Here is a 22,501-nt window from a genome sequence, read left to right as displayed (position 1 = left end):
TCCTCAGTGGTCTGATTTCATGCAAACTTCAACTTAGCTTAGTTGTGGAGATATGACTACATAAGGGAGAGATGCACAAAGCTGTTTGTCACCTCTGTATCCATGGCATTAGGCCTCTGCTGTCTTGCTAGTTCCTCTGTGTGGCCCCATGTAGGTGAATGTATGTAGTGAGAAAGACCTAATCCCATCTGAACTTGTCAAGAAAATCGTTCAGAGGTGGATGTATATTTTTCTGCTGCTGCTGTTTTTGACTCCATTCCTTAAGACAGTTTGTGCATTTCTCAGAAGCTTTGTCATCTCTCTTGAGCAAGATTGCCATCAGCAGTAGTAATGGGTGTAGAGCAATTGAGGAAGATGAACAGTGGTGTTTGCCATCATCTGCCTGCTGTCTGGAAGTGCTGCTAAATCCTGTGTTTGGATGATACTTTGCACGAAGTCCTGACTGGCTAGTTACTTACAAGCATCGCGGTAATTAAACAAGCAGAAAAATAAATAAAGTATCACCACCTGCAAAGCTCGAGTATGAAACGGTAGGATAGCTCTGTCCTGCATGCAACTGGGACAGTCTCTTCTCACTAGCATTTGGAAGCATTCATTACTTAATGTAATTACTGCTGGGAATGTACTCTGCCAGTTTGGGAACACATGCAGGCCTCAGCAGTTTAAAGTGTGCTGTCAGCACCAGAACAGGGTTCGTTGTAGCCAACAGGGCCCAACCAGGGAGCGTCTGTAGACCTTGCCCTTTCTTTCTTGCTCTTTTTGAGCCAGAACAGGATTTGGCTTCTGACCTTATTTGACACTGCAGCTGCAGCAGGTCATAACATGCCCTCAGATGTCTCAGAGGAACTCTGTAAACATGCAGCTTGACATCAGTATTTGGCCAACACTCCTTTTTCCAGGTATGTCTTCCTGGTTACAAAGTTTGAATTTCAAGGTACGTTCCCACATGATGACAATACAAAGGGCAGTTCTTTGTCCTGTTGTTTTTAATCATTATTTAGGCTTAATTTCTGCTCAGTCAGTAGTATGCAGGATGATTCACATTCCCAGATTCACTTGATACTGAAGGTCTAAATCTGTTCTCTTTTCACAGAGGGGAATGTATCATAAACTGTTGATTTTTTTAAATTTGAGAACAGAAGTGAAAAAATGACAGGAGAATTGTAGATTACTTCTATATGTGTCCCAACACTTGTGGTCAGAGCCTGTAGTAATAAGAAATCAGGCTCATTATTCTAGTTGCAGTAAGAATGCATTCTTCTCTTGGTATAAATAGCCTTTGCTGCTATTGCAGCAGTGGGGATTTGTGGCAGCTGAGAATGTGGCCTCAGTGCAAATGCTGTGCTTTCTTCCTGTGACATACTTTTGAAAACAAATGTATTTTCTTGGATTAGAACTGGTTGTGACTTTGAAAGCCACTGAATTGCTTCATTTTCAGTGGAAGTCTCTAGAAGTTGACTCCTTTGTGGGGTTCAAGCTCATGAAAGGTACTTAGTCTTGTGCAGCAGCTCAACTTCTTGAACAGAGCTTAGGTCAATACATAAATCCTGAGATCCAGGCTTTCCAAAATTAGGGCCTAATTCATGCCTCTCCTTTAAGTCTGATTTGGGATCAACTGTTAAAAAGTGCAGAAAAAATACCTCATTCCAGCAATTCCCATCCAGTCAGAAAAAAACAAACCCACAAACCCAACCCAGCTGTTTAATGACTTTGTGGGGCTTTACTGTTATTGCAGGAGCCAAAGGCAAGCAGGATACAGACTGAGTTATCAAAACCAAACTTGAAGGTGCTTTATCAGATTATGAATGAGGTGAATGATAAACTAGGGTTGAGAAGCTGGCTTTATGTGGACTGCTTAATAAGAAGAATTCCCTGGTGGCATTCTCCTCATCTATCAAAGTTAAGCATTTTACACTTAGAATAGATTATTTATAATAGATGTTTCAGTGGAGGGTAGGGGCAGGGGATCATTATTCCTCTTTTTAAAGAGAAAGAAATAGCCCTGCAAGTAGGTAGTAAATTTTACATTATAGATTAGATAATATAGTAAAAATAAACTGTACAGTAAATGTAGGAACAAAATTGAGTAGTAAATTCTTACTACAAGGCGCCTTCCTTCTTCTCTTGTAAATTACTTAATTTCCTGCATTTGATGTGTTGTTCCCATTCCCGCATCCACCTTGCATTAAGAATCAAAGTGAAAATCATCAGTTGCAGCAGTCTATCATTTTGTGTTTCCAGTGGAGATAATTCAAGTGTAAGACAGTGACACTGAATATTGATAGAAGGATGACAGGCCATGATTAAAGTTTTGTGCCGGGTGAAATAAATACCTGGAGGATTGAAGAAAAAATGACCAAAATATTATTCGGTATTGTGTGGTATCTTGTTTTTTAATAACATTAATCAAATGTCCATTATTGGTTTAAGGGACTAGAAAAAATATTCTTCCTCCTTATTTTTTACAGGCCTTTCAGAAAAGAAACAGCAGACATAAAATATGTACCTTTCATGTAAAATAAAAGGTTGTAGTTCTGTCCATACAGTGCTCATACCAGGGTTTTTTCTATGGGCAAGAAAAAGATGTCATGATTCTTAGCAGACTGATTTCAGCTTAGATTCTAATCCTTCAGCATCCTGGATACAGTAGGTAATGTTTTACTGAGTGGAAGAATTTATGGTTAATGAGAGTAGCTGCTAGGCTTAATTTTTTAAAAACATTTGGCAGAAAATACTGTCAGATATTTATATTTTTCTGTTTACTAACATCACTATGAGGGGCCATGTATTTTTACATTACTATTATTTCTTATTTGTTGTTATTAACCTCTTTCTATGAAAAATTCTGAATGTCTTACTGGGAAGGAATTTTTTTAAGAAATGAAGTCAGTTCAAGTTAATAGCGTTTAAAAGGTCTGAGAAAATTCCTTAGGAATCTTGGAATCCATCCATCATAATAGAATTAATTTATCTATTTTTTTTTAATGATACAATTTATAGAATTGGTTGTGTAACCTCATTATGCATACATACAAAATGTCCCAAAACTGATTTAAAACATTAATGTGAGACTTTAATGACTCTTAATATGATAAATATTTTAATGCTTCACATATGATTTTGGTTTTCCTGGGGGGGAGGGGGAGAGAAGAATATGTGGGAGAGGATACAACTTACGTCTGATTCATCACTTTGTTAACATCAAGTTATTGTTGTAAAATATAACACTTCTTAAATAAAAATCTGTGGAACCAGAGAGAAAGATGGAATTCTGGAAGGAGATCAGATACAGCAGTCCCACTTTCAGTTTGTCCTTGGCTGTGGTTTGCTTCCAGCCCTCCCTCCTAATGCATGGTTTATCTTGCCTTCTCCTCTGAAGGCTGTATTGTCAATAATGTAACTCAGGTGCTGATAGAAATGATTCAGCTACAAATCCAAAGTAGGAAACTGCCTACAGCTCCCCTTTGTTTCCCTGCTTTGTCTATTTGTTGTGCACATTTGAAAACTGAGCCTACAGAAGAGAAGGCTCCAGGGAGACCTTAGAGCAGCCTTGCAGTACCTGAAGGGGCCTACAGGAAGGCTGGGGAGGGACTTTTAACAAGGGCTTGTAGTGATAGGACAAGGGGTAATGACTTTAAACTGGAAGAAAGTACATTTAGATTGGATAAGAAATTATTTAGTGTGAGGGTGGTGACATGCTGGAACAGGTTGCCCAGGGAAACTGTGGATGCCTCATCCTTGGAAATGTTCAAAGAGAGGTGCTGGGGTGCTGTAGAAAGCAGAGCAACTGCTATGACCCATTCATCCACCTACGTCAGTGTCCACATCTCTGCTGCATTATTATGTCCTGTCTGGGTGTGCTGATGTCTTTTGGATAGTACTGTTGTGCAGAAGACCTGTCTGTGGCTTGTGAAGTTTAGGTATTTAAAAAGTCAACTCAAAGCAAAATTTTTAGGCATTGAAGATCTAGGGTTTGTGAGGATTGCTTTCTTGGATTATTGTGGTTTTGATCCAGAGTATTCTTCAGCAGGTCAAACATAATATTTAAAGAGGGTCAGGTACTTTCTGTTTTCTAGATATGATTGTATGTTTTATAAGGGAGAAAGCAAGGTCAGAGAAGCAAATTGCTTGTGCCAGAGAAAACTACTGTAAGCTTCAGACTTTGCCTAGGGGGTTCTAGCTGGTCTTCAAGACGTGTTAGAGCCGGTTGTCATCTGACAGGGAAGTGTGGAGTTTCCTGACCTGGGAGTGAGTCTTTGTTTTTCATGGAGAAGTGCAATAATAGTGCTGAACTGAATAGTGCAAACAGGTGTTGTCAGTGAGCTTTGAACTAAGGGAGTAGGAATAATGTCTCCTACACTGCAGGACAATCAGATGATTGGAACAATGTGAAGTCAATTTATGAAACTTTTGGCTCCTGGGGTGATTGAAGAGAAGAGGCACAATGCAAGGTGTTAAATTGTGAAATTGAGGTTGTATGAAGAGGTTTATAGAATTAGGAAGACTTGCAGGAAATAAAAGTAAAAGGTTTTGATTTCAGCTGTTTAGAAAAGATGACTTTCTAGTGCGCAGACTGAGAGGGGGGAAAAAAAAAGTTTTTCTGTTTGGGAAGAGTCCAGGTTTTATTTGTCCCTTTTCCTGCACATTCATTCTTTTCTCTTTTATGGCCATTGACTGAGAGCTGTGACCTGATAAGCCCTAGCTGTGCCTTCTCCCTTATCAATTTGTCCTCATGCACCAGCCAGATGGGGAAAACAGGGTTATGCGCCTCCCTTAGAGATTCATGAGACCCACTGATAGGAACACTGTAATCCTTAGTTTGTTCAACTGATTGGTTGTAGGCATCTTAAAATATAACAACTAAGTTAGCTTTGTTTATTCAGTTTCTAAATGGATGTCTTGCTATGTAGCCTTTTAGCTTCAGTCTCACTCTTCTGGCTTTCAAGATGTAGCTTCTTACAGGGATTTCCTTTAAAATAAGCAGCATCTTCTATCAATACACAGTGTTGACCTCAGGGTGTTATAAGCCACTTTTAAGAATCCACTTACCAAGGGGCATTTCTAAAAACTACAGATGATGAGATTTATGAGTAGTGACATCTCCCTGTGATGATTCTAACTTAATTTGAGGAGATTTTGGTGGACTTCATTTTGTGCTGGGTTGTGGGGTTTTTTTTGTGGTTTGTTTTGTTGGTTTGTTGTGTTTTTTTGGGTTTTTTTTAATAGGGTTTAATATAAAATCTCTTGGTTATTTTTACACAGGCATGTTTTCATTTAGGCTATAGTGTTCAGGAACTGAATGTGCCTTTTGTATGTATGCAGAGCCCTCAATAGGAAAGTGGTGTTCTTGTAGTTCCAGTTAGCACTATAAATAGCTTTAGAATAATGTGCTGAGAGCCACATAGAGAGCCTTCTTTGACATCTCTGGGAATCCTGTGAAAGACAGAGGAACGATGTTCTTTAGACTTTAAGGAGGAGAGAGAGAGAATCCTTACTGGATATGACTCTTGACATGAATATTACCCAATGTTATGTGTAGACTGAAGATATCCTCTGGTTCCCTTGTACCCTCTGGTCTCTGATGTGGTTTCCTAGAAAACTGTTTGAGACTTGGTAAAGGCATCTGCAATTACAATTTCAATTGCCACTTTATGAAGAGAACTCAAGGATAAACCTCTCTGTTCCACATTAATTTCCTCCTGTCCATGAACAGCTCTTTCTTTGACAGCTCTTTTATCATCATCAACTTGACCTAATCCAGATTTCTTCCTGCTCTGTTCTTTTGTGTTGCTGTGGATGTCCCAGGCATTCTTCAAGTCAACTTAGGCCTGCACTTGTAGAACCTTTCTGCGTAGTATCCTTGAGATAAGACCTGTCCCAGCTAGCTATCCAGCCAAAAAATTACTTGGGGTTGAGTTTTGCATCTCACTTCTGCATCCATTTCCCTCACCATGACCGAATAAAAGCAGTCTTGCCCTGTTCTCGAAGTGCTGTTGCCACTGCAATTACTGTTTTGGGTTTTTGGGGGTTTTTTTTGTTTGTTTTTTTAATTCTGTTTCTGATCATTTAACTTAGTTCGCTTTTATCCATTGGTTCCCTCTGTCCTGTCATATCATGCATAAGTAAAAAGTACTAATCTTCAATGTTAAGACTGTTCCTAATATTTTCCTATTAACTCAGTTTTCTTTTTTGTTGTTGTTGTTTTGTTTTGTTTTGTTTTAAATACTGACTTCCATTTACCAATGTTAAACCACATTGGTATCAATCACTTGCCCATTATGTTTTTATTCTATCTTCTTTTGCTTTTCCTTTCTTACATGATTCCTCTTTTGAGGGAGGGAGATTTTAGGGAGCCACTGACATGTTTCTTCAGCCTCCTGCAAGTTTTAAAATGCTCATTCACTGTGATACTTCAATGTACTTGACAGTGATTAGACTAATTAGGTACTAATGTGACTAATTAAACTGTTGTACTGTAACTAACCTGCCATGTTCAGTCCACTGCGGTCTCAGTGTTTCTTTGAACATCCTGGTCTCTATCCTAGCTCTTGTTGCTTGCTCTAAGCTTACAAGTCTTTCTTTTAAGGGCTATAATTGTAAATCTGTTTGATGTTTGTACAAAGCCTGGCACTTCGGACACTGGCGACTGGAAATTCACAATTAGTAGGTGATTAAGGTATGTGTTGCTGCTGGGTCTATAGAAATGGTTGATGGATGTTTTGGTGTGAATTCTGGCAAATTGTTCCTGGTATCTCCATGGAACTTGCCACATATGTCACTTTGATAGGAAAGTACAGACAGGCATATAATACCTAAAGGTTGATATATCATAAGATATTTAAATATAAAATCTGATCCAGTCTTGATCCATCATTTTGAAAAGTTGCATACCTGACAAACCCACTATGCTCAGTACAGACATCCCCATACTTCTGGCTTCATGGAGACTGCAAATGCACTTTTAGTGTGGATTGAGCCAAACTGAACTTCATTTGAGCTTGATTTTACACCTAATGTAAAAACTAAAGATTTTTGCATGCTGGGGACAATATAATTTTTAAAAATTATTTGATATGCATTTCTGTGTAGGCCATTTACAGCTTTCAACTAATTTTAATTTGAAATATTTGAAAAATATTTCTAGCCGCTGAATTTCAGAGCACAGACTAGAAGATGAAGAGTCCATGGGCTTTGGTGTGTTCAGAATATCCAAGTATATGTACCTTCACTGATTTCAGTTCAGTGTAACATCTTAGTATGTGAGTTGAAGATGTATCAGAGTTTTACAGATACAATGATAAAATATTTCCTTAAAATAAAATCAATCTATTATCAGTGTTCAGTAACTGATTACTAACTTGAGTGTAAAAGATGCAATCAAAAGCTTGTTGCCCAATGAGCTGAGTCATGGCCAAGTAACAGCAGCCTGGGCACCGTTATGCTGGGCTTTTATATCTGCTATTCATCTTCTGCACTGTGAATACCAGATATACATCACTATCTCTGCCCTGGTTTTGTCAATAGAGCTCTTCATTAAACTGAATGGCTAAAACGAGCTCTCCACTGGAAATTATTATTTAGGTCTCTAGTGAATTTTCTTGAGTCTTCAATAATAAACCATATGTAGCTGCAAACAAACTTTTTCAAAAAGCAAGTAAGTGGGCTTAGGGATGTCTGCAGGGAAGTGTTTTGACTGTGTAACCATGATGATGTGACTGACAAGTAGAGAAACAGTGGGGGTTATTTTCTTTTTCTGGCTTGGCAAGTGAAATACTACCACAGAAGTGTAATCCAGTGAAGATTTTTTTCCCTTTCTAATTAGTGATACTCTGAACTCCTTGAGGGAGACCAATCTGTGGACCTCATGCTGCATTCTGCCTTCAATAAACATATACACTGACTTTAAGCACAGATCAAATAGCTCAGCTTCTAGAACTTAATTTTGCTCTGAGTCTCAAAATATTGCAGTGTGAATTTTACAGCTTGGCATCTTGTAGAGTTTGTACCTTTGTTAGAATAACGAATCCATTGTGAGCAGTGCTGCTTCTTTATCCTTCTTTTAAAATAAAACATAAGCTGCTGTTTAATTTATTCAGAAAAGTTAAAATCAAAGAGTTATTTTTCTTCTTTTAGTCACTTGTAATTGCTTACAATTATATGGTAAATTATAGAATTTGAAAAGCACGGTGAAAAAAATACTGCTGTTGTTAGACATTAGCATTCAAATCTGTCTGGAAGTGTGTATTGCTGTGGGAGTTGGTGCTTCTGAGTCCCATCCCAGTCTCTGCCACTGCTCCACTATATTTTAGCAGGCAACTGAATCTTTTGGTTCCTTAGAGACAACATCTCTTACGAGCAGTCTGATGTTAGTATTCAGTGTCTTGTCCTGAAAAAACTATGCCTAGAATTCCCGTTTACTTTGGGCAAAAATACGGTACAGATCTCAGGAGCAGTATTTGTAATGTGCATGAACATTATTGAGAATTGATCAATGTATTAAAAATATGAAGAAGATTGGTATTTTGAACTTCCTAAGAGTTTTGGTTTTTTCTTTGGTAGGATAGCAATGTATTAAAAAAAAAACCCACAACCCAAATTAGTAGGAGGTAAGGATAACATTAGAAAGCGTAAGGAAGGGAAGGAAAGGATAGTTTAATCTGATTCACCAGAGTTGAAGCAAGCACAAGGTCTTGTGTCTAAAAGAGGTCTAGTGTACCTGTTTTCCCCAAACTAGAGCTGATTTAATGCAGTAAATAGTGTGATTGTTAATACATGATCTTATACATCAAATTCAGGAAAACCACCTGACTGCTTTTAGGATGATGGGCCTGTATATCCAAAAGCATGAAGGAAGCTCTGGTTGTGATTGTAAGACCTCTGGATTTGTGTCTGATCAGGAGAAGGCCACATGTGGCCAATGTACACCATACAGTTGGAAGCAACACCTTAATACATAGGGTCTTTTCTGGCATTTGCTTTGTAGTAAGACCATCATTTTACTGTTTTTCAGTTTAAAATAGCTTGTTTTATCTCTGTGGAAGTATTTGAATTGCTATTGGGTGTTTTGTTTCTTTTTTGTTTTCATTTTCCTATCTAAAAATAAGCATTCACCCCAAAAGTTACTTGAAATAGTAATTATTCTCTCTGAACTGCAGTTTTATTTTCTTTTGGCTTTTATTTCAGCTGCAGCAGCCAGCTGCTCCAAAGAGTGTGGGAAGCTGACTTGGAGGCCTGTCAGCTGTTGATCCGTGGGTTTCAACTGAAAGAAAGCAGTTGCTGTGTTTTTGAGGAAGAGGAGAACCAAATGGATGTGATGGAGATGACTGCTGATGGCCCATCTGATTCTGAGAAAAGAAAAGAAGGTCGCTTTCCAAAGGGCACAGAGTGGGGCACTGCTTCCTGCCCCAAACACAGTGAACTGAAAGAGGTATCTGAAATATTCTACAGCTGCATTTCAGGCAATACTGCTGGGCTTTCCTTTTGAGTGAAGAAGTTGAATCTGAGTGACATGTCAGCAGGGCAGGTTAAGTATGAACTTAACATCTGGCCTCCAAACTGGGACATGAATAAAATGGCTTATTAGCTTCTTGGAAGCCCTTAAGCCCTTTTTCCTTTCATTGTCAGTCATTTTAAAATATGGACATTATTCAGGCAAGAAATACAGGATGTACATCAGGGTTTAAAGGAAAAAAAAAAAGTATTTAACACATTATCAGCTGTTCCTTCTCTCAGTGATGAGTTCCACTCTGAATTAGTTCTGCTGACTTGTTAGTCTGGATGTATGTTAGCTGAAGTGGGCAAGTTTCCTCCCTAGTAAATGGCCAAAGGTTTCCTAGCTCAGGTGCTGGTAGGCTTCCAGCATCCAACAAGTATTAAAAGGAGGAAAAAAATAATGAGGCTTAAAAGTTTTAACTATTTTCTTATAAGCTTTTATGTTCTGCTCTGGAATGCCATCCTTGCTTGAAAAAATGTACATCAACCTAATAATCATTTAACTGCACTGCCAAGGCACAAGCTGTTAAAAAGCTTCCTCACCCAACAGCACCACTGCAACACAAAGACCAGTTTTATTAACTTGGATTTTGGCTGACAAAAATTAGGTGTGCTTAATTGTACCTGATATTAAGAGCCATTGAACTGGGTGTTATGTTGAAAGCTGATGCCTAATTTTGCTTTTATGCTGCCTGAAACTTAGTGGAAAACAGGCCCTTACCTCACTGTAAATTCTGTTTATAAATTGGGCACCAATAGTACTTGCAGCCTTTTCCTAGGGAGAACAGTTTATTAACTGACTCTGCATAAAGAACATTTTTACTGAAAATGGTCAACTGTGGCCTCTAATTATTTTTTTTTGCCCTTTATTTTTTTTTCCTTTCCTTTTTTTTCCCCTTCTTATTTTGTTGCTGATGAGTCCACTGAAGTAATATGAGGCGTTATGGTGATTATGGAAAGCTGTGCTTCCCTTTCAAAAGTGCAGCTGAGGAGCTCTAGAGGGTTTGGGATTTTGTGACTGTTCCTGTAGCACTCTTAAGATCTGTTTCACTCCTACAAGTCCAGGTAGTTCCCTTGGAAATCAGAAAGACATCTAGGCAGCTGAAGTGAGATGACTTCTGGTTCTGTAGAAGGGTGCAGTTCTCAAGAGAGACTGGTTCCCCATATGCTCCTCCTTTTGGGATTTTTTGCCTTGTTGTGGGGTGTAGAAGTTTCACCTGAACAAGTACACCTGAGGTAGTAAAGCTGGTAGGTTTATCAGTAGGAGTGACAGGCAGTATCTAAACTTTTAGAAAAGAGCTATAACATAACATTCCCTAACATCTCCTAGTAGTTAATCACAAAACAGAATATAAAACCTAACAAAAAACCTGACAATTACTTACAAATCATGCTAACTTCCAGTTTTGAATGTGTTGAAGTGCTAGAGAGAATATGTTTTGATTTGTAGATAGGTGTAGTTGAAAGACAAGCTATGTCTGGAGCATTTAAGTGCTCTGTTATATGGTATTCTATTTTTTAATTTAAAAATAACTGAATGTTTGTGTCAAAGAAAAAAAGTGGTGTGGCTTTTGGTCTTTAAATTCAGCCATTCATATGACTTTCATGGAAAACTGATTAATTCCATTAGTGGTGAACCTTTTCGTAGCCTTTTATTAGTAAGTGGGGATACCTAATAGAAAAACATGTATTTGTCAAAGTATTTGACTTGACGTTATTCAACAAGGCTGTGGTGTCCCTGGGAGAGTAGTAGCTTGATCTGGTTGCTGTGTCTGTAAAATTACTGTTTTCTTTGACTCTTGTCACCTCTGTTTCTTGTTGGGGAGTTTCTACAGAGCCCTGTTGGTCACTGAAGAAGAAGAAATGAATAGTGTTCTTTGTATTTAGAGGTTACTGAATTACTTGCTTCAAAACAGTATAACAAAGGGTAATAATAGCGTAAATGCATTTATGCCTTGGAAGTACATTTAATTCTCATGTGATTGTTTTACTTTACAGTGCAATGTAAAGTAAATTAAGCTCTCTGGTGATTTATCATGTCATATCTGGCTAAGTATTACTGTTGGAATGGATTCTAGTTTTGTTGATGTATACTATAAATGCAGTTTTCTTTATAGAACTGTATCTTACTGTAGAGGTTTCATTAGAAAACAAAGAAACAAGGAATACAACAATAATAAGAAAAGCAAACCAGACAAATGGAAGGAACCCTTCACTTAGATCCTCATACTGCTTTGCAGAGGGGCTGTTTTTCATTTTTCATTAAATATTCTCACTAGATCATATAATATGACATACCCTGGTATAAAATATGTAAGGTATACATTCTTTGAAAGTTCAGATATGTTACTGTCAGGTGTGAGCACAAGTTTTTATTAACTGTCAACAGTAATTTTATAGTTTTTATAACTGTGTTTTCTAAGATAGTACAATTCTTTTTTTCCCCAACTTATTTATGTAGTAGACCATGGCATCCCAAAATAATATGGTACATTTGGTTTCCTTTGTAACACTGACTGTTAACTAGGGAAGATAATGGCATCAGCTTGCTGAAATGACATCACTATTTTTTTGGTCAAAAATTAAAAAATGTGAGGCCAACAAAAATAATTCTGTGGAACACTTTGAGTTACTTAAAAATTAAGATGTATTCCTCTCAGCTACAGATAACTTATTAGATTACATTGTTTTTAAAAAATGCTTAAGCAGTGTTACAGACAATAGCCTCAGTCAGGTGAAAGTCAGCTTGTTGGCTTATGTACTTGATATAGATTCTTAAATTTTCATATAAACGTCTACTAATTGGGCTTGATTTTCTCCCAGTTCTCTGATAAATAGCAGTGGGTTCTAGTTTTCATCCTAGAAATGTTCCATACTTTTAAACTGACTGCAAATTATTTTGCCCAGGTGAGATGTGAGCGAGGTGGAGGTTGCTATGATCATTACTACATAATTAGATTAATATCTGGGAGGTTTCTTAAAAATATACAGTAACATTTCATTTCTCTTCAGACATTAGTGCCTGCTTGTTCCACTGCTTATGATATCTTACCTTTTTTTATTTTTCCTGGTTGGTAATGTGTAAGCAAAACTATTTGTAACACCAGAAACACCAAGGATAACTAATAAACAGAGAGATGTGTGTGTGCTGGGACGTCCCTAACACTGACTTTCTTGATGAACATGAGTATGTGTGCATCTGCAGGCTTGAGTTCCTGACCTATCCTTTTTTCTCCTTCTTCTGCTATCTGGCATGCTGTGCAGTGCTTCCTCTTAATCACTATGAAGGAAAGGAACACCTACTAGATTTCAAGAAAATTGAGGTGATTAAAGTTACAAGGTAAAAACCAAGATTCAGTAGTGTTACCTTTTGTAAGTCAGCATTATGGTAGTTATCCCATCAGAATTCTTTATAAATAATTTCTCACTTTTTCACCATAAAAGAGGAAGAGAGCAGGGTTAAGAGTAAGGGCTGATATCTTTTCCTCACCTCTGCATACTTCAGTTTTGCCATCTGGGATGATGCTTCGGGGTCTTTTGTAGAGTGCTCTGGTTTTGGGAAAATGTTCTTTAATTGCAAAGGCTTCATGTGATTCATTTAGGATACTGAATGTTTTAAGTGGTAGTAAGCAGATAATCATGTGAAAATAATAATTAATATTTAATGTGGTGTCTGTTATTAAAAAGAAGTCATCACAGGATACGGCACAACATTTTTCAGAGTTTAGCAATAACAAGCACCAGGAAAGCCTATGTCAGCAGGCTGCAACTCATTGCTGTGTATTAAGATAGCCTGTGCTCCAAATGTGCAATGTGGAAATGTGACAAATGTGCAATGTGGAAAGGACAAAGCCTTTAGAAAGGTAGATAAACTGTGCATTCATCGAGTTTTATAATTAAGCGTTTTATTTGTAGAGCTTCTAAAATGATTTGGAAACTTTAAATTCAATCTTTGTTGTAAATGTCAGCATTAAGAACCAGTGAAAGTCAGCATTTGAGGTTTTGGTTTTTTTCATTCATCCAAGCTGGGAAAGATTTCTGTAGCAACAGGCAGCTGGCTTGTATGCAGTGGTCAGCTCATTGCTGTACAGTCCCCTGCATTGTTGTGCAGCATGATGCCCCTGAGCTGCTTCTGATACTGTTGTACAGTATCTGCTGGTAAAGGGGCTAACGTGGTAGCTAGAGATTGTGTATTTTGTAGTACAGTGATATAACAAGAAGATGAATAATGCACATAAAAGAAAGTTGAGCAACCTCTTTTCAGAAAGATTACTGAAAAATAGTACTCAGTAATAATAATGGTCTTCTGGTAGAGTAATGATTTTGCACTTTATTTTTATATATATATATATATAAACACATACCAGTGATACTAAGTATTGCCCTCCCAATGCAATTTCCCTACCTCAGTTACTTAAAGATTATCAATACTGTTGTGTGTGATAAGTATTAATGATTTTTCAGTAATGTTAACATCAGGTTTTTTTGCTACTCTGCCTATCAGTGAAATGTTGGGTAATTTCTTATAGACCTTACAAAGGAACCAAGTTTTGAAAAAAAAAAAAAGCTGCCTACAGTTAGCACATGTTACCAACTCAAAACCTCAGTGAGGTCTCTCATTTCTCCTGCTCAAAATCGCTTGCAGGGTTTGTGCCAAAATTTGTTTCTGTAAACTCTTGAATAGTGTATAGATCTGTAAGAGCTTGATAGAAGAGTTTGTTTCAATCTATAGTTGATCCTTCAGTTTTAGAGGCAGTATTCCTTGTGGGTTTTAACTGGGAAGCCAAAGGCAGGCTTTAATAGAATGTATTTAAATTTAGATTTAAATATTGAGTGGCTTGCCACTGCACCATTATAATTGCAATGGTTCATGCATGTGAAGCAACATGATGTAATTGTTCAGCTTATATAACTTTTTAATGTGCTGTGTGGTTTTTATAAGTTCCATTGAAATCTTACTGTTTATATAGTATGTGTCTACTGTATACTTAATCATTTATCTCTAACAGGTTATGGAAGGCATTTCATTTGGAGCAGAGGGCCATTTATCCGAGGTAAGTGGTTTTTAGGCAGTATAAAGTAGTGATATTGTACAGACTCTTTTGGGTCTCAGAACTGATTTTCTTATTTCTAATGACACTTTTTCTTACAGTACTACCTTAGGGTAAAAATCGCTAGAAAGGATGTGAGCACTTACAAAAGCAACATAGGAACAACTAGAGTAGGGGCACTATTATTTTTTTTTTTTCAATTGCTGTGTATTTCAGGGAGTTTATAGTTAAATCCTGTGCTAGTGCTTTTAATACATACTATCAAAAGGATTAATACTTTGGAAAGAAGAAGGACCAAAAAATTAGCCAACTTCACTGTTGCACTGTAATAATGCTTAGGAATGGAATGAAAACATGATGCTTTATGTATTTCCTTGTGTACCACTAAAAATACCTTTAAATTTACTTCTGAAGTATAAAAGCTTATTGCAACAGAATTACAGGGTAATAGGAATTTCATCTGAATAAAAATACTGCATTTTTGTCATTTTACACTATTTTCATTAATATGATAAAAGACGGTGGATCCTAGTCTGTGTATTTAAGAAAGTCTAGGATAATGGAGTAACATGAGATGCACTTCCTTTGAGAGTAAGTGATGAGAAAAATCTGCTTACATACAAAAATCTATCTACATACAAACTAACAGTTTAGGTGATGTTTGTGTAAGGAGAGTTATACTGGTTCCAAGAGCTGTACTGGTCCAGTATGGTCCATTTTTAAATCTGCATGCCTTGGGTTGTAACTTGCATATTAAGGAAATTTAGTATCCAAGCATTGTGTTCAGCCAGCAATTTAATTACACGGGAAAGTAACCCCCAGTTCACCTTCCATAACATCACACAATACCACCTGTCAAGTACAAGTGACAAGTGCTCAGCCAAGCAAATACTAAATAAATAAAAATTGCAGTTTGGGATAACTATTCAGATGAGGCATTTCTTTGGATTCCCACCAATGAATTCAAAGACTGTGGAGCAGCTGGAATGCTTCAGGAAAGATAACCTAACTGCAAGAGCAATCTCAGATTATTGACCTTGTGTACAAAGAGACTGTGACATGAGAGGGTGCCTGGGATGGACTGCTTGGCTGTGTGTGAGTTCAGCATAAATAAAAACAGGAAGCCTTGAGAGTGAAGGTGAACTTTGCAGAAAATGCAAATAGCCTTTCTTATCAGTCAACTTTGCTGTGCATTAAAGCAAAATGGTTCAGGTGCTTGTCTGCTTGATATTAAATAGGGGCAGGTGGTCCCATGGGATAAAGGTACCAAAAAGCCCTACTGCCAGCAGGGCAGAAGTGATAGCTGCCAAGGCAGCAAAATACTTGCTGGCAAGTAAGAATTGTGTATGGTCTGGACTAAAGAAAATGAGAGTGCAACTGCATGCTTGTGTCCAGCAGTGACCTGCACTGAAAGCTGTACTACAGTCCAGCCCTTGACTTGAAGAAGTTGTTCTTTTGCTTAGCAGATGTGCCCAGAGCCTGTGAGTGTGCTGTGTATGCTGGGTTTACAAAGGCACCAGAGCTCACAGGCACAGAGGGCTGCCACTGTAGAAGTATTCATGGAGAGGTTAGTATCTTAGAGTCCTCACAACCAGAGGAACTTTGCCCTTTTGAAGTTTTGAGGAAAAAAAATTGCATGATAAGAGAGCAAATTAAGGAAATGGGAATTTGCTAGAAAGCCAGGCTCTACCACTCTGACACAGCTGGATTGATGTTGACTCGTAGACAGCTCTGTAAGAGCTCTATGAAGCTGTCAGCACTCTGTACATGTCAAGGCTTTGCCTAAATGTTCCCTTGACATTCTGGTCCCCTCATCTACGCTTGTCAGTCTCCTTGCTGCCTGCAGGGGAGAACCCTCTTAGTCATTCCAGATTGTTGCATCTTAGAGACTCAAGAACAGAGGTGGGAGTGAACAATACTAGGAACCACCTATAAATGATACAGAGCTATGCTGACTCCTAGCACAGCAGGGTATGGACACTGGAAAATGGTTTGGTGCTTCTGTTTCTTTTCCCATTCCTGGCCCACTGTGAATTTGTATTGTTAAGTCAGTAAATAGCCTTATCCTTCCACAGCAGGAACTGGAATGGTCCTGAATGTATTACATGAGCCAGTGAAGTAGTCTGCACTGATTTTAGGAAGTCTGCACTCAGGGAAGATCTTCAGTCTACCAAAACTGAGATTGGGAAGACTGCTTTCACTGAGGCCACAGCAGGGTGCTGGAAAACAGTGGAAAGCTTTTTTCCTGTGTAGATGCTTTTCCAAGGACACTTCTCCATAGCTATAATGGAAGATACAAGAATGGAAGAATTGCCAACATCAGGCTGCAGTTCTGATGAGTCATTTAACATTCCCATGTGTTGTATCCCCATGGAGGAGGGAAGGGAATCAGTGCAAGCAAAGAGAATGTGGAAAAAGCATGTGATGGTGGGGAGGAGGTCACAGTTGCAAAACAGCTGTCTGGAAAGTTTTGTGCCTAAATTGTTGTGAACAAGAAACTGAGGAGCATGTTGTAGTGCTGCTGTCTCCTAAATATAAAGAGGCTGAAGAACAAGCTAGCAGTCTGTAAGTGGAAAGTGAAAAGTGCAAAAGTTATTGGTAAACCATCTTTATCTCCTCTGAGAAAAGGCATATAAGCACCTCCTTGAAAGAAAAACTCACCTAAACAAAATGAGGGAAGAGACGTGTGAGTTTCTGTGTGACCAGCTCTGTAGAAGGAGGAATCAGCAGATGATCTCTGGTACCCTCCAGAAGACGTTGTTTATAGTACAGCATCATCTTCCTTTGATACAGAAAAGAGCAAACACAGTAACAGGCTAGATATCTATGCCAGCATCTCTTAGTGGCCCAAAAGAATTTTGGAAAGGAAAGGACAAAAATGTTGCTAAGAGTGAGTCAGAAGGAGACTGCACCATGTTTGTGTGAACCAGCAAGACCACGGAACACACTGAGTCTACTGTAAGGAAAAGATATGCAAAGTGGCAACAGAATTCAGGGATAAACTGTCTGTAAGGGGTAGAGAAAAGAAAACATGTCTTCTAATAAGAGAAGTGAATGCAGAAATAAATGAGAGGAGAGGGTAGAGATATTTTCTTTTTATTATTATTTTTGCTTTTGTTCTCTTTAAAAATGATAAACTGTGTCCTTATATGTAGTGCTCTTAGTATTCACTGCAAGGTAGCAAGAGATGAACTACAGTCCTAAGGCAAGTGAGATGTACTCAAGTCAGGCTAGACTGATGAAATTTCTTCTGAGTGCATAGGAGCCAAGAAAAACAATCTCCAACCATTAACAAGCTTCTTTGAAAACTCCTGGAGGAAGCTTGAAGTCCTAGGGGATCAGTAAAAGGCAGACTTGGTATTTGCCTTTAAAAAGGAGGTAGGCCAGGAGTTTATGTGCCAGTCAACATAATTTCAATTAGGATCAGAATTCCAAATGCTCCTGATAGATTGAAAGAGTAGCCTGAAATCAATAAGATGGATATGTTAAAAGACAGGTGCAAATTACTTTTGAGGAAGAAAAAAAGTCAGACTTACGTATACTGATGATGAATAGCAGCTAAGCTGGTAATAGTGCAGAAGCAGAATCTAGGGCTGTAGTGGACTACAGATAGAGTGGGATTCATTACCTTCATCCTGTTGCAAGAAAGGGCAAATGTCATTTGCAGCCTCATTAATGGGAATGCCAGTTGTAAGACAGAAGTAATTACTGAGCTTAGCTGAGAATGTGGAAGCCTCCAGAGGATTACAGCACTGGTCTGGGCACCTCACTTGGCAGAAGAAAGGAACAGACTGAAGAAAAGGTAGGAAAGGAATAGAAAGAAGACTTTAAAAAAATCCTGGTTTGGTTGAAAGTCAGTCTTCAGTCACATTAAAAATAAAGATAATGGTTAGTTATCATTGTGTGTTATGTAAGGGTAGAATGAAATGTAACTCTCTTGGTTTGTAGTAAGGGAAGTTTGCATCAGGAAAGCTTGCTCACTGCACAGGCAGTTTAGCCTAGAGCAGACTGTGCCCTGCAACCAGAACAGAATCTCTGTCAGATGCTAAGAGCTGTGTAGACAGGCACCAGCTGAGGAAAGTCACGGGGGGGCTTGATATTTCTGCAAGTCACAGAGAGGGCTTTGGTGGTCCTTGGTTACTTCCTGGTCAGCCTTGCCATGATGCTAGGATGGTGGTGGTCGTAAGTAACACACATCATTTTCAGAGTAAGAGATTAGGCCTGTTCTCAGTGGCCACTTTGCCCCCCTCATCTATGACACCTGGCCAGGACAAGGTTCACAGGGCAGGAGACCTGGGATGCAGAGCAAGGACAAGTGCTTCCTCCACCTGCACTTTAGACTCTTAGCTCATTATCTGAGGGCATGTGACTGAAGCAACTGCTCAAGCAGGACTAACAATATGGATGGTTGCATTTTGTTTCTAGAGATTATTAAGAGATGCCCTGGCCTGACTTTCTGGAGTTGCAAGTGCTCAAAATTTCCATTAAGTTCTGCAAGGGGTGAGGGTAGCCATGCAGCATTTCTGCCAACAATAAATCACTGTTTTAAACCTTGTGCCGTAATGAGAAATATCTGTCTGCAAGGGCAACTTGTCGTAGTTGTTGTTAATGTTATTTTGAATGACTTTAACTATTATAGGAGAGAGAGGATCCTGCTTTCATGTTCAGCAGAATGTCTTCTAAGGCTTTTATTTTACTGGGGTTATGATATTGCTAGTGTGAAGTAAGGCAATATCTTTTTACGATGTTCCTCTGTAGGAAGAGTGAATTTTAAGGATATACCTGTTAACCCCGCTTCTCAGCACAACCACCAAAGACTCCTATTAAAGACTAATCCCTAATAGAGTCACATTGATCTAGCTACTACAATACTGATTTTTCTATGTAAAATTGCTGAGCTAGTTCCAAAAGAGCATGGAAGATGTTTGTGCTAGAAAAGCTGATCAAATATTTTCCTTGAGTGATGCTGTCAGCGAGCTGTGTCTCAGAGGTGACTAAAATGACTTGTAAAAGTGTAAAGTGGAATTCAGAAGACTGAAGTGGAAGCCATTCCCTTTTAATTTAATCTGCTGATGCTGCAGCTGTGCATCTGCTGGAGCATTGTCTGTTCTTTCTGTTTTTTGCATCAGACTTTCACATGTGTGGGAGAGAATAAGAATCTGCTTTGCATGAGAAGGCAGAAGAATTTCTCCTTAAAAAGCAGCAAATCACACCCTAATTTGTGCTGGTTTCACCTGCTTAAGGATTTAGAGGGGAAAAATAAATAAATAAATCCCAACCAACTACATTCCCTGTTCACAGAAAAATCCATAAAGCAATATTGCATCTCAACCCTTTCCTGACTCCTGCAGTCTCTCCTAGCTGCTTCCTGAAAGTGCTGTTAGTGCAAAAATAACCAAAGAAATTTTAAGGCTTACAGTAGCTTGTAGCACGTACATAACATACAAGTGTGGATGAGTTGTATTTTATTAATATGTTGAGCTGGAGGCAGAGTCCACACTCCTCTCAGAGATATTTTTGATCATTGTAAAATGCTACTTTCCAACCAGGAGCTGTTGTGAATATTTTGTGTGTCAGTGACAGTAGTTTCCCTGCCTACACGGACAAATGTCAAATAAAAATGTTACCAGAGATGTTACTAGGTATGGAAGGCACTGAGAGAAATCTTTCCTATCTACTTGTCTGGGTTGTCAAACTTCTTTTCAAATGAGGGCCTAGGGGCCTCTAACTCTTCTTGATGGTAAACTAAAGTCTCCATGTGGTCTGCATGGCCACATCTCTCCAATCCAAAACAAGGAAGGCCATACATATGTGTTGTAGGATGACTCTCCTGCATTTTTCTTGCATTAGTGCCTAAGAGATGATGTTTATCTAAACTGTGGAGGAACTTCTCATTTCAACCAGAAAGGCAGCTGTGTCATGTAGGTGCAAAAATCGTTTTATCTGTATCCTATTGTTGCTGTATTAAATATGAATTAGCTATTAGGAGTTTATGATAAATAGATTACAAACCCTACCTTCTGGAGATATTTCAGCTATGCTGCAGTGCAACCATAATCATAACCATGCAGGTATGATTAGATGGGTTTCCAGTGTTAAAAGACCTAAACAAGTTTGATCCAGTCTTTGCTGACTCAGATTTCCCTGCCTTCCCATATTGTTGTAACAATTCTGCCTTGACCGTATTTTCCAAATGCCCATTGTTAATTTCCAAAGTGAAGAGGATTTTTGTGACATTTTTAGACAAGTATGTACTCAGAATGTGATCCTTTAGGAGGAACCCACTATACTTTCTTTACATGAGATAGAGTGGACATTTTACATTAACTGAGAATCTAAGTATTCAGTTGACAAAGAAATTAAGCCATTGAGTCAAAAATGATAGTTTTTAAGCATGTTTAGTGCAAGACCAATACACCAATAGAAGTCCTTACCTGGAATTGCAGCAGGGTAGAAGCTACTAGCCAAAGTTTAGAACCCCAAAATACAGGTTTTAGTACTGATGCAAAGTACTGTGGGATGCCTATGCTACAAAACAAGCATTCACCTGAAATCTTGGGGACTTATTTATTTTAAAAGTGAAAAGAGAATGTCAAACATGAAATCAGAGTATGTAGCAGTATACCAGCAAGTGTAGTCATCCAGCTGCACTGTGACTGTGGATTTCAGTCTGCAGTTATATTTTATCTCAGCTTTTCAGGATCTGTGCACATTTGAGCTATGCCACACTTGCAACGTGGAGCCTGTTGTGCCAACCAAGTATCTAAATGCTGTCTCTAGCATCTTTCCACCCATCTCAAGTTCAGTGAAGGGGGTAGGTCTTAAGAGGCCCACTTTGCCCTGTACATCCACTGACATGGTGAAAAGGGGAAAATTTTCCGCTATGGGTCTTAACAGCAGGGCTACACAAATCCAGCCAGTGTGCTTAGCAGTTAGGTTAGCTGCCTGGTGAACTTGTATTTACACATACAAGACAGGAAGCACGAGAGCAGTTCTAAAGTGGAGGAAATTGATCTTTTCTTACAGCAACTAATGCTAGTGTGAGTTGGGTGACCTGTTATCTGGATAAATATTCCTGCCATTAACAGTATCCTGAAAAAGAAAAGGATGCCCTACTGTAATGCATATCTTCATAATGCTTTTTATATTCAAATATGCTTAATGGCACAGGTATTCAGGAGTCTACTGTAATATGTACTTTTTTTGAAGTTTGCTGTCTGTAGTAACTGGTGATTTCGAATCAGGACTAGAAGTCTCATTCTTGACAGCATGAGTGTGATTCAAAATCTCTTACAGTGACAGTTCTCAATAAAAGCAGTAACTGGATCAGACTAAAGTATTAAATATATTGATATTATGAGAGCAAGAATCTGCTTTTAAGTGCTACTATAAGATGATAGTTGTTCAGGGTCTATATAATACGAATTTCATTTTGTCAAAGTACACAGTCTGTAGAAAGAGCCTGGTTTGAAAATTTCACTTACAGCTTTTGTCTGTCCAAGAATTACTTAGGAGTTTGTGCTTCAATTAAAAACTGTTCTTCCTAAATTAACTGTTCAATGATTATATAGCACTGAAAGTTTTTTGTCTTGTTTTTCTTGCATCTAAGATGACGGTTACGTGATTTTCTTATGTGTGATTAACTGTTAGACAAAAATCAGTGTTTGGAGATGGAGCTTTCTCTAGATGGTCATAATTTTATAGATGCTTTCAGTGTACTAGGTTTTTACAATTTACTGACTTCTAGCCTGAGACTTAAGTTCTTTCAGGCAACTGTTATCTAATCTTGCATGTGTGTCACAGAATGATTCTGTAAAAACTTTCTATTGATATAAATTGCCTGGGTTATCTCACTCCCTAACAGCATATGGAATCCTGCTGGTGTACTGAATGATGATTTAGCAGCTGGATGGAAGACTTATTCCTCATCTTCTGTCCCTGGTCTTGAGAAAACGACA

At 38.3% G+C, this 22,501-nt stretch overlaps 1 protein-coding gene across 1 annotated transcript in view; it reads left to right on the top strand.

Annotated features, from left to right (window-relative positions):
- The window catches only part of DISC1 (DISC1 scaffold protein), a 187,741-nt gene that overhangs the window by 162,504 nt on the left and 2,736 nt on the right, over nucleotides 1-22,501 (top strand). Inside the window, exons 11-12 of the mRNA XM_051613527.1 lie at nucleotides 9,184-9,427; nucleotides 14,502-14,546. Of these exons, the coding sequence (XP_051469487.1) occupies nucleotides 9,184-9,427; nucleotides 14,502-14,546 (289 nt within the window). The remainder of the gene's footprint in view (nucleotides 1-9,183; nucleotides 9,428-14,501; nucleotides 14,547-22,501) is intronic.

Source organism: Apus apus, chromosome 3, assembly GCF_020740795.1.
Source record: "Apus apus isolate bApuApu2 chromosome 3, bApuApu2.pri.cur, whole genome shotgun sequence".
NCBI lineage: Eukaryota > Metazoa > Chordata > Aves > Apodiformes > Apodidae > Apus > Apus apus.
Note: the sequence above shows the minus strand (reverse complement) of the source record. Positions and strands in the feature narration are given on the sequence as shown.